The 13757-nt window shown below is 38.5% G+C and overlaps 1 protein-coding gene across 3 annotated transcripts in view; it reads right to left on the bottom strand.

The window, feature by feature from the left end:
* The window catches only part of ITSN2 (intersectin 2), a 119652-nt gene that overhangs the window by 81764 nt on the left and 24131 nt on the right, over positions 1-13757 (bottom strand). For all 3 annotated transcript variants that reach the window (XM_065928660.1, XM_065928658.1, XM_065928661.1), the window contains 2 exons: positions 10836-10899; positions 2680-2772 (listed from right to left, as the gene is read on the bottom strand). In XM_065928660.1, coding sequence (XP_065784732.1) covers positions 2680-2772; positions 10836-10866 — 124 coding nt within the window. In that variant the 5' untranslated portion in view covers positions 10867-10899. Of the gene's footprint in view, positions 1-2679; positions 2773-10835; positions 10900-13757 lie in introns of those variants that run through there.

Here is a 13757-nt window from a genome sequence, read left to right on the forward strand (position 1 = left end):
GCTTTCTGCTTGCTAAAACATGATGGGTTCTCTGAGGCTGAGTGTTCCTCTTCTTTAAAACAACCATGGCATGTACAGCATCCTTCTGGGCTCTCCTCATGGCCCCTATATGATCCAGGGGACAAGGGAAACGGACAGAAATGTGCCAATACTCGGGCTGCCAACTGTGCTACCACAAAGAGTGTCCTGTGTCTCTGACTTAGGAATTCCGGGTATTCTGCCAGCATTCAAGAGACAGTAACAGACCAAATTATTACCTTGTAAGCAGGGTAATCAAATCCCTACCGGGAGACAAGTTAAGACAGTTATTATTACAGAAGTACAAATAACATTAAACTATAATGGTTGAGCCAGATAATCACGATGGTGTGATCACTCACCTAAAGCCAGACATCCTGGAATGTGAAGTCAAGTGGGCCTTAGGAAGTACCACTACAAACAAAGCTAGTGGATGTGATGGAATTCCAGTTGAGCTATTTCAAATTCTAAAAGATGATGCTGTGAAAGTGCTGCACTCAATATGTCAGCAAATTTGGAAAACTCAGCAGTGGCCACAGAACTGGAAAAGGTCAGTTTTCATTCCAATCCCAAAGAAAAGCAATCCCAAAGAATGCTCAAACTACCATATAATTGCACTCATCTCATATGCTAGTAAAGTAATGCTCAAAATTCCCCAAGCCATGCTTCAGCAATATGTGAACCGTGAACTTCCAGATGTCCAAGTTGGATTTAGAAAAGGCAGAGGAACCAGAGATCAAATTGCCAACATCTGCTGGATCATCAAAAAAGCAAGAGAGTTCCAGAAAAACATCTATTTCTGCTTTATTGACTATGCCAAAGCCATTGACTGTGTGGATCACAATAAACTGTGGAAAATTCTGAAAGAGATAGGAATACAAGACCACCTGACCTGCCTCTTGAGAAACTTATATGCAGGTCAGGAAGCAACAGTTAGAACTGGACATGGAACAACAGACTGGTTCCAAATAGGGAAAGGAGTACATCAAGGCTGTATAATGTCACCCTGCTTATTTAACTTATATGCAGGGTACATCATGAGAAACACTGGGCGGGAGGAAGCACAAGCTGGAATCAAGATTGCCAGGAGAAATATCAATAACCTCAGATATGCAGATGACACCACCCTTACGGCAGAAAGTGAAGAAGAACTAAAGAGCCTCTTGATGAAAGTGAAAGAGGAGAGTGAAAAAGTTGGCTTAAAGCTCCACATTCAGAAAACTAAGATCATGGCATCCGGTCCCATCACTTCATGGCAAGTAGATGGGGAAACAGTGGAAACAGTGGCTGACGTTATTTTGGGGGACTCCAAAATCACTACAGATGGTGATTGCAGCCATGAAATTAAAAGATGCTTACTCATTGAAAGGAAAGTGATGACCAACCTAGACAGCATATTAAAAAGCAGAGGCATTACTTCATCAACAAAGGTCCGTCTAGTCAAGGCTATGGTTTTTCCAGTAGTCATGTATGGACGTGAGAGTTGGACTATAATGAAAGCTGAGTGCAGAAGAATTGATGCTTTTGAACTGTGGTGTTGGAGAAGACTCTTGAGAGTCCCTTGGACTGCAAGGAGATCCAACCAGTGCATCCTAAAAGAAATCAGTCCTGGGTGTTCATTGGAAGGACTGATGTTGAAGCTGAAACTCCAATATTTTGGCCACCTGATGTGAAGAGCTGACTCATCTGAAAAGACCCTGATGTTGGGAAAGATTGAAGGCAGGAGGAGAAGGGGACGACAGAGGATGAGATGGTTAGATGGCATCACCGACTCAACTGACATGAGTTTGGGTAAACTCTGAGAGTTGGTGATGGACAGGGAGGCCCGGCATGCTGCAGTTCATGGGGTCGCAAAGAGTCACACACGACTGAGCGACTGAACTGAACTGATAATGGTTGAGAGGATGAATTCCAAAGTCAGACTGAAAGGATTCCAAGCCCTGGTATTGTTCAGTTGCTAAGTTGTGTCTGACTCATTGTGACCTGATGAATTATAGTACACCACACCAAGCTCCTCTCCACTATCTTGGGGAGTTTGCTCAAACTCATGTCCATTGAGTTGGTGATGCTATCTAACCATCTCATCTTCTGCCACCCTCTTCTTTTGCCTTCAGTCTTCCCCAGCATCAGGGTCTTTCCCAATAAGTCTGTTCTTTGCATTAGTTGGCCAAAGTACTGGAGTTTCAGCTTCAGCATCAGTCCTTCCAATGAATATTCAGGGTTAATTTCCTTTATGATTGACTGGTTTGATCTCTTTGTTGTCCAAGGAACTCTCAAGAGTCTTCTCCAGCACCACAATTTAAGAGTATCAATCTCTGGAGCTCAGCCTTCTTTATGGTCTAATTCTCAGATCCATACACGACCACACTCAGTCGTGTCCGACTCTTTGCCAATGCTGTGGACTGTAGCCCGCCAGGCTCCTCTGTCCACGGAATTTTCAAGGCAAGAACACTGGAGTGGGTAGCCATTCCCTTCTCCAGGGGATCCTCCCGACCCAGGGATCGAACCCAGGTCTCCTCCATTGCAGGCAGATTCTTTACTGTCTGAGCCACCATGGAACTTATCATTAAATAGTACAAATTGATGGCAGTCAAATTAAAACTAATTATAAGATATTTCATGAAAGGGAGCATAAATCGCAAATAAAATAAGAACACAAACCTGTTATGTAACCTCCTGAAGGTTTGAGGTTATCAAACTGCTTGTCATGCTTAGTCCGTTCTTCAGAGGTAATAGCCCACATGTTTGGCCCTCCTAAAACATAAATGAAAATCAAAGATATTATACTGCATATATGAGAATGCTTAAATACAATTCCAGAATGTAAACATGAATCACAAATGTTCCTTTAATGACAGTCCTAATACTGGAGTGACACAAAGAAGAAAGCTCTATTCATAACCATACCTAGTATGGTCCTGAGGCTTTTCACTCAACACCCAATTAACGTCTACTTGAACAATTGCTGTGTACCACTCACTGGAAATGGGCAACAAGCTAAATGCTGGAAATAAAAAGATGAATAAAGTATTGTTCCATCCTCAAGGAAGTCTTACTCTAGAAAATGACTATCAGCGCTTACAATGTTAACCTGTGAAGCATCCTAAGCAAAAACATATACAAAAAGCTGTGCTAATCCTGAGTCAGAAGCATCAGTGATGAGATAACAGGAAAGGTCAGACTGAGGCAGAGCCTTGAAGATTGGCTTGAATTTTGCCACGTGAAGAGGCGAGATAAGGGTATTTCACAAAACAAGGTCAGAGGATGAGAGGTCAAGGCATGTTCCAGACACTGCACTGAGTAGACTGATAGCTAAAGCGCCACGTGAGTGTGGGAAAGAGGTTAAGAAAGAGGTAGGAAGGCCTGGCTTTAAAGGGTCTTAAATAGCATCCTTAGCTGACCTTTACCCTGGAAGTTATGGAGTGTCCTCTGATACATTTTAAAGTAACCTCCTTATTTGAAATCCTTTTAGACTTACAGGAAAGTTGCAAAGATAGTATGGAGCCTGCACCCAATTTCCATTAAGTTAACAATTTACACAACCATAGTATATTTGTCAAAACACATAAATTAGGACTGGTATACTACTACTAGCTAAACTAAATACCCTCACCAGCAGGTCTAGCTAGTAAACCCCAACAAATTAGACTCTGGGCACTGGAAACAACACAAATGTTTGTTACTAAAGATTCTGCCAAGTGGAAGCTTTGGCAAAGGGAAGTGGCCTCCTCTGGGTTTGAATGCTTGATCTATGCAGGCCCAGTGACTCTCCAGCCTGAGACTCCCATTTAGGGGTGGGTCAAAAAAAACTTCACAACTAACAAGGTGAGAAGGACCCTCAGAAGCCTTACTTGTCAAACAGAAATGGTATATTCAAGAACAGAAGACAGCCTGGCCCCAAAAGTCTTTTGGCTTCACATGAAAAAGTGGCAGCAAATTCGCTAAGGGGAAACTTTATTCCTACTCCACTGCCTGAAGCAAAGCTACTGGATCAATGAAATTCCCTGAAATGCCTCAGCCTGGTTCACTTATGGGTCACAGCAGCTGGAGTTCTGACAGCGTCCACTGGGCTGCCATGACTCTTCAGCCTCAGAGCTAAGCAGAACCAAAACAAGACACATTTTCTTCAGTGGACAGAACTCAGATTCTTGAAATGTTGCCAACGGCCCAGCTGTTTGATTTGTCACTTGGAAAATTACAACTGACAAATTAAAGATACCCTCTTTGGGGCTGCAAAATGGAAACAAATTTTAATTGCTAATTGAATAGTCTGGGTCACTACCAAAGGCAAGGGCCCATTCTCTAACTTAGACCGAAATCAAGATTCTGATGAAGTCTGACTCTGTTTCTGAGGCAAAGGATACCAATGAATGCCAGACTTAAGGATTCCTGTCTGGGGAGGGGTCTCATTACACAGGGCACTACCCTCTTTTTGGTTCTTGGCAGATGGACTACATCAAACTTTTGATTGCCCTCTAAGGTTACTGGTGGTTCTTCAAACTGTCGACACTTTTTAGGTTACCAATCAGTCTGCTATGTCCATACTAGCATGGCCCTTAAAACAAACCTGTGTCATGATTTTAGCTTTCTGGTCTATCAGTACTCTGATGCTAATGAATCATTTATCCGAAAAAACTGTTCACAATGCACTGATCGAGGCTGAGTCCACTTTCATAACCTCCTCTTGGTTCATACTCCTTAAAGTAAAGTAGTTTGGCCACTGAATGTGCTATCCCGAGAAAGGGATCATCAATGTCCCTTAGCTGTTTCCTGGCTAATGATCAGGACTAAAGGGGTTGGGGGAGGGGTCACAGGCGAATACAAGTCTTAATGTGAAAGTTGAGGATTCTACCCTGATGGTTCTTGAACATGATGCATTTCTATTTCTCCTAGAAACAACTGTGGACAGGCTGGTTGGTATATCCTTCAGATGGTAGCTCAGCTGAATAGGAACCTAAAGGATTTGAAGCTAATTCTGGTTAGGGTTTACAAAAATGTCCCTGTCCCTCTTGCAACTAACCCTTCTGGATCACTAGAAAACAATGAAGCTAAAGCAAAACAGTACACCTAAATCTTGTGGCAGTGGAGAGCCCCAAGCAGCATCTAGAGAAAAATACCTTAGATCCCAGAAATACCAGAGGGGAGAAGCATGACTTTTTCTCTTTCAGAGCTGGCCCGGGAGTCTTCTTCCCCAAGGAGGATGCCCTGGTGAGGCACTCCTAAACTGCCGGAAGCACCTCACAATGTATATAACTCTGAGTCTGCCATCCCCCACCAGATGGCTTTGACTGATCCACTCTCAGTCTCAGGCAGGCCCTGCGCACAGGAGTACGGACTTCTCTGTACACAAAACAAAAACTGAGGACCCACGAGGAGGTTGGTACTATATCTGTATCTCACAAAAGGAAATTCTTACAAACCCTATATATCAATATAAAATATTTGTCTTTCTCATCCTATGACATGTTCCCTTTACTTGGACTGCCATTCACATAACCCTCTTCCTTTTCAAACTTTACCTTTCAAGGTCCAGGGCATGGGTCATTTTGTTTAGGAGGTCTCTGACACCTGCAGGTCAGATTAATTGCTTCCTCCTCTAGATTCTCAAGGGATTTCACCATGCTTCCATAGGGCACTTACAAAGGTTCTATAATTGTTTTCTATCCATCTGTTCTACCACACAATGAGTCCTTGGAGGACACGAGCTTTGGGTGTTTATCTTTCTATCCTCAGAACCAGCAGAGTATTACAGAGCACACACTTAAAATTGACTGAGGAATAAATATCTGAAAAAATCAGAAGGAGTAAAAAAAAAGCCAGAGAGGCAAGATCATGATTTGGGAAAAGACAAATTCATTTACAAATCTTTCTGGTGTCTATCCTTCACATATAGCTATATTGACCCACTGAGGAGGTCTTTAAAGCTATATATTCAAGAAGCACCGACTCACTGGAAAAGACAATGATGCTGGGAAAGGCTGAAGGCAAAGGAGAAGGGGATGGCAGAGGATGAGATGAGACAGCATCACTGACTAAAAGGACATGAATTTGAGCAAACTCTGGGAGACAGTGGAGGACAGAGGAGCCTGGTGTGCTGCAGTCCGTGTGGTTGCAAACAGTCGGACACGACTTAGCAACAGAACACAAAAAATTCAACATGGCTAACAGTCATCCATACTTCACTTCTCATTACCCTTCCAGTTTACTCAGTTTCTACCAATAAGAAACCAAGTATGCTTAGGTATGTAAACTCACACATTTGCTGACTAGAGTCCATAAAAATCTGCTTTACAAAGTTGTTTCCTCAGTCTTGCAGGATCTCAGTTCCCCGACCAGGGATTGAACCTGACCCACAACAGTAAAAGTGCCAAGTCCTAACCCCTGGGACACCAGGAAAGTCCCTGTTTAACTCTAATCTTAAACCTTGTCTTTACGAGAAGATATTTATAGATTAAAAAAAGAACAGTCATTTGGGGCTAAGAAATATTAGATCAAATCCATCTAGTGTTTAAAATTATAGTGGGCACCTATATTTCAGTGATATACATTCTTGGAAACAACTGTATACACTCGTCAAAACTCATCAAACTGTATAAAAAAGGGTGGATTATACCTCAATAAATCCAACTTAAAACAAAAATATAACACATCAAACACATGCCTGTCACACGACGTGTGCTCAGTAAATTAGTTTCCTTACTCAATCCTAGGGTTTCCCTTGTGGCTCAGCTGGTAAAGAATCCGCTTGCAATGTGGGAGACTTGGGTTCAACCCCTGGGTTGGGGAGATTTCCTGGAGAAGGGAACGGCTACCCACTCCAGTATTCTGGCCTAGAGAATTCCATGGAATGTATAGTCCATGGGTCGCAAAGAGTTGGACACGACTGAGTGACTTTCACTCACTCAATCCAATCCCAGGGAATGGCATAATTAGGCAGGAGGCAGAGAGTCAAAACCTTTCCTAGGCTCTTTTTGTGATAAAGGTATTCTTGCCAGAAAGATACTGAATGTGATACTTTTTAGTCAGAAACCCTAAGACTATTTTAAGTTTGAACAGACTGGTTGGGGAAGTTTGAACGGTCTTGGTTCCACAAGCCAAGAGAGTCATACACAACAATCATGATTAAATATTGTCATGATTAATGTTACTAACAGAATAAAAATATTCTAAGTCAATGAGAAGGAATAATTTTTAAGTAGTATTCAAATAATATTCAAATCTAGACACTAAAGCTATGAAATACATGTAATTCAAAGCCAATTTTGATCCAATTCTGGCTTTCTTATTTAGAATATGTACTAAAAGAACCTTCTAAAGAGTCAACAGCTTATTACTTTGAACTTCAAGTAAAGTATACCTTAATCTATATTTATTCATAAGTGTTACAGAAAGGCAGGAAAATCTAAGTTTTGGAGTTGATCTTTCCAATTATTTCCTTAAAAACCTAAAACCTTTTACCGTCTCTGATGATTACTTTAGAAATATATTAAAATTCTATCCACTTCCCCCAACTCATCACTAAATTGAGAAAGTGGTATTTTCATAAAGATTTCTGTTGCTTAGTCTCATCTACTGGCTCTGACAAATATATTCTTATGGTCTATGTAGAAGGAAAAACACACGTTTACAGAACATCAGCTATATGCTAGATCCCATGCAGTAAGTAGTGTCATTCCTGTTTTACATCTATGTATACATACATATGCGTATGTACATATACACACAAAAATAAGTTCCACATGGTTAAGCCACACAGCTGGGTAGTGGCAGAGCAGTATTCTAACACACAGTTCTGAGCATACATGATTCAGATAGGTTACATCCCACCTGTACACTGTAATAACTAAATGATATCAGAAACAGGCTTCACTGGTATATTTGTTCATTTCAAAATAATAATCAAATGATATACATTGATCCAGTACTAAGTTAAATCTCTAAAACACAACTGGAATACTGGTCTAGATAGAACAAAAGCCTAACTGTAGGGACTTGAGTAATAAATGCTTGGGTTGTTACATATGCAGTTCAACACTACAGCTGATTCCAGGTCCAATATTCAACAAAAATTTCTTAATTACATAAAGAGTAAAGAGCTCCAAAATTCTAAAAGGTAATAAATTAAAGGTTCTAAAAATAAAAATGGTATTTTTTCCCTCCTAAGTTACTAGCTGTTTCTTTTCTCTCCTTCTTCCTTCTCTCTTCCAGGTTTTAGACAGAACCACTGTCATGGGCTCCAGAATTTCATACTCACATAACCAGCCTTTAGTACCTCCACAGTTTTGAGGTTGAAACAAGCCACGACACACTACGACACCAACTGGCAGCAACATGTATCCAAAGTGGCCTCTTGCCTATCACCTTATGGCTCATGTATCATGCCCTATATTTATAACTTCATTAAATTTCTGAAAAGCAGAAAGCAAACCTACCATGACTGAAACGGTTTTGGCAAGGATGACTCTGCTTATGCAGAAGACACCAGAAGTAAAATTGTAAGTGGTAAAAATATGATGCAATGATCTTTTAGTTCTGTAAGCAAATGGTAAGCACACAAAGAAAGAATACCTATTCAACAGAGCTATCTGAGATGTATCTGCACTGTCCAATATAGTAGCCACTAGCCGAGCACATGTGGTTCTCAGCACACTTGGCTGTGTGACTGAAAGAACTGAATTTTTAAATTTTACTTAATTATTAATTTAAGTTTAAACAGTCACATGTACTTAATGGCTACCGTATAAGACAGAACAGCTTTAAGAACCAAAAAAGTCTTAAAAGTCTGTGGTTAGTCTCAGGATGATAAAGTAGACATGGCAAAATTTGAGGACTGTGTCAGAAATATTTAGACAAACAGCTTGGTCAGGGAGGGCAGTTAGAGACAAGTTCCAATAGCACTGGGCATCAAAAAAGTTTAACCCAATCTATGACTGAGAATGTATTGAAGGAGCAAACACTGCTCTTGAAGGTTTGTGCTATACATGGATGCTTCTTTCAATAAGATTTTAAACCCTGAACTGGACTCAGATATATATAAGATTATTTTCAATCCTCAGTTACTTTATAAAGTAAGTAGGAAGGTACTACAGTCTGCATTAGCTATCACTTCTTCAGAAGTTAAAAAAATTACTATCTTTATTCTTATATGCTATTCCTAAATTGGAGAAGGAAACGGCAACCCACTCCAGTTTTCTTGCTTGGATAATCCCTTGGACAGAGGAGAATGTCAGGCTACAGTCCATGGGGTCACAAAGAGTTGGACATGACTTCAGCAACTGAGCATTCCTAAATTAACTGTCCAACATTTTAGACAATTATTCAAATAATCTCTTTTTGTTGCTGTTATTGAACATCTTGTTTGTTTCCAATATTTTACATATAATGGAATAAGCTACAAAGTGATCTGTAAATGTTCAGAGAATGGGGGGGAAAAAAAATGAAGAAAGACCAGGTCTACAATGATTTCTACTATGCTCATTTTGTTTATAAGCCTGCTTAACATGTAGGTTGAAGATTAAACATTGTATTTACAGCAAACTCCTCAGTATGTGACATAGAAATTCTCAAATTTGAGTAGAGCACATTATTACCACAATTATTACCCTCATTCTAAACTTACATTTAACACTCATTAAGGAAAAAAAATTCATTTTAAGAAATAGTCCATGGCATCAAATAATCTTTATAATCCCATACCATTGTGACCAATGCTCACATCTGAAAAGGCAAAAAACAAAACAACAAAACCCTTATCTCAAGTCCATCCTTAAATGACAGCGTCCTACCACATATTAAAACTTATTTTAACTTTTTATGAAAATAATTCATTTTTCGAAAACTTTTCTAAATGTCACAAGATCAATCCTGAGTCTTAAAACTTAAGATATACAACATATATTTTCTTTATTAACAATGTACTGATTTGGCCCTATGATTGAAAACATTTTAAAAAAAAAAGGAATTGATCAATTGGTAACATTAACACAATCCTATGTGAAGGCTTGGAATTATTGGTGATTTTTCCCTCTTTTTTCCCCTAGTGTTCTTTTCAATTACAGTTTTCAGTTCAAATGTTAAAAAATTATTGACTGGACTCTTTATTTCCTTATATTTATAATTAGCTAATAAAATCTACCTCATAATTCAGAACTCAGCATCTTTAATTACCTTAGTAATTTAAAAACACAATGCATTTTCTCAATTATAAATGATACACACAGTTAAAAATACCTATTAAAGGTGGGTAATGTATATCTGAGAAACAAATTAAAATTTGAATCAGAAAAAAACCTTTAAAAACTTTTTATTACTGAAATAACCTAAACATGTCCTCTAAAATGTTTCCTATTAAATAACTGTGTGTATAGGTATACACAAAACCCTTTATAAAAGGGAAAACAAACTAATTTTATATGTACATTAATAAATGAATCTTTATTGGTTTAACCAGTTTACAATCATCTCATGCTATCAAAAACATCTTTAATATTATTCATTTATGGCACTATGCTTTCTGTCTTCCAGTTTTAGGCATTAAACACAATGGATGCTTAGGTTACTCTTAATTGCTCAAAGGCAAGCACACACTCCAGATGATACTGCAGACCATGCTTATATTGAGCTTCGGGATTTACTGCATAATATTCTAATAGAAGACACACGCAGTGTTTTGAAATAAACTATCTAAATTCTTTCAACAAGAATATTTGAAATTTTGCATTTATAAATTTAAGGAAAAATATCTAAATGAATATTTTATAACTTCTATCCAAAGTCTCATAACCACTTTATCTCACCACAAGCATGAAGCTACTTACCATTCATTGCTGCGGGAAACTGAGCCATCATGGTCCTGAATTTTCCTTGCTAACGCTCAGCCATCTGCAACATGAAAACATGGTGCCGTTAACAATACAACAAGGGCAGATCGCAGCTCAGCGCACTCGCTAAGCACCGGGAATGACTGTCCCCTTCGGCTCACACTTCCAACAGAAAACAATGCAGAGCTTCGGTTGCTGCTGAACAGGCAGGATTTACAGTTGGGAAGAGTAGAAGGTTTTGTTGGGTTAACGGTGCTGCCTTTAAAATAAAACCATTTAACAGAAAAAGTCATATTTAATGGTAAATACTGAATAAAGAACCTTTGGCATAAACCAATTTTGTAGAAATTAATTTGTGAAAGAGGAGGGTTGCTTCAACCAGCCAAGAATTTATTTCAGAGAAATTAACTCTATAAATTAATTGTACAATAACATGGGAAGTCATAATACTCTTCTCCTTCAAAAAAACAAACAAAACAAAAAACTCGAGCAAGAAAAATATCCAAAATAAATGTAGCAGAGCTGTTTAATTCAGTTCTACAGGTTTATAAAAATGGACTAAAAGTAACTATTAAAACATGTATGTTTATTTATACATAACAAAGGTACTAAGGAAATATTCTGCACTAGGAAGAGAAGGGAATTTGGAAATGAAGAGCTCTGGGTTCAAATCCCAACTTTATTTTCCTAGCTGTGATCACAGAAGAGTTATTTAATCTTACAAAGTCTCAGATTTCTCATCTGTAAAAATAATTGACAGGAGTTTGTTTGTTTGTTTGTTTGTTTAAGTACTAAACGTAACCCAGTACACTGCCTGACACATTGTGGGTGTTTTTAAAATGACTTAAAAATGGTTTCCTGGGTGTCCAGGAAGGAAGAATATGATATAACTTTGAACCCTGAATTCATCATCTTACTACAAATAAATTCAAAATTTGTTCCAGGAAATCTTGAGGGCAGGACCAATTAGGGAGAGTGAAGACCTAGCAAATTCACGGTAATGCACTTAATTAAAACCATGGTTTATAACATTGTAGGAAAACACTACTATATTGAAAGACTGCTCAGTAACTCATCTATTTACCCAAATCATTCAAATATGAGTATTTTTAGAAGTCTGAGAAAAAATGTTTGCACAAGCCATCTGAATAAAGAAGGCTTAAAGAGGTGCACATCGTGGTAGAAGGTGTCCCCAGAGGAGCTGGCTGACTAGCTGCCAAGAAGTGTTAGAAGGCACCTATCCCAGTGAATGCATGGTGCTCAAGGGAAAGATGACGGTACCTGTATAACCACCAAAGTAAGTCACACTAACAAAAAACTGGTATATAAAATCCAGTTTATTAACACACAAGGAGTTTTAGTCCTCTGACTCCTAACTTTTCTGTATGTTGCCACGATATACCATCCTCCCTATCAAAGTGCACTCTTTCTCTAGATGTTAGTAAGCTTCACTGCAATGGAACCTGGAACCTTTTACCACACTTAAGACTTCACCTGTCACTACAATCTTTTTAGGTAGGAGGAAATTTTACTCATGTACAAGTTGGTTTTCTTCCCTCTTTTCTCAAAGGTAATGTGAACTCTAGGTTTGCAGTTGCTCACCATACAGAAAAAAAATATCTAAACTGTGGTGGGGTGGTCAAGAACTCCTAGAGGAGGTACTGTGTTGAGCTTTACAGGTGAGTAATAATTAGTTATAGCTGTAATGCTAAGAATTTTGGACTTGAACCTATGGCTGACTAGTCTTAAAAGGTTTTAAGGAGGGATACAGTCCTATTTCACTTAAGACAGTCAGTTGTGAAGAAAATGCCAAGCCTGCCACAGGGAGCTCAGTTAGACTATCTGGCACAGGTAAAAATGACATCTGGCAGCTGATCTAGAACCCTGGCAGCAGGAAGAGAGGGGAAGGGAGGAGAGGGAATGAACTGGAGGAACAAGAAAGTGTTTACAATAGGTAGAACTTCTATGAGCTATAAGAGACCATGGACTCCCAGAATTACAGTTTGTGACTGGATGAAGCATGGTGTCAGGAGCTAAATAAAATGAACACAGAAGGAAGTTTCATAAATCAAGTTTTGACTACAACGTCTCCAAATACAGAAATTCTACAAACAAGTATAACACTTTCACTTCCCCAATTTTAAATTATCACAAGTAATGTTAAACCAAAATAAGCCAAATCTTGCAAAGAAACTATTGACAGATATGCAGTAGCTAGGGCCCCTATTTTTATTAAGTTTCTGTGAGAAAATTTTTATATGTAGCAGAAATCCTCCAAAAGCATTACCTACAATGCATTTTATAACTGCATAAAAATGTGTGCATTACCAAAGACAGCTTGAAGGAAAAGCACAGGCTTACAAAAGACAAGGTATAGGATCCCATAGCCACAATGCCTTAATCAGTTAGATTTAGCTGTAAAAGTTTATAGATCATCTATCTGGGACATCTGGCAAGTTATCATGTACTCTGAATACAACAGAATGCCACATAACAGATGCTCAATGATCACAAGTATAATCCTGAAATAAAACCAAAAAGTGAATCAAATAATGTGAACGGCAAGGAGGGCAGGCATATCCCCTTAGGGAAGCGGAAGGTACTGGTATTATAGAATATTCTTCATCTGGCACATGGGGGTTAGACACCTGTGCGTGCAGGTATCACATTATTATATGTATGTATGTAACATCTGATTGACTGTGGTAACATCTGAATACAGTGGCATCATTTGTTGGAACCAATAAGCTTTTTTTTAACTTTATATATGCTATATTCAGGAATTTTAATACAAAATATGTTTGCCCAACTATATATGGATTGTTCAGATAACATCTTTTTAAGTTATATATGTGTGTATATATATTTCAGATTATTTTCCGTTAATAGTTTATTAAAAGATATTGAATATATATATAC

This window comes from Muntiacus reevesi, chromosome 3, assembly GCF_963930625.1.
Source record: "Muntiacus reevesi chromosome 3, mMunRee1.1, whole genome shotgun sequence".
Lineage (NCBI taxonomy): Eukaryota > Metazoa > Chordata > Mammalia > Artiodactyla > Cervidae > Muntiacus > Muntiacus reevesi.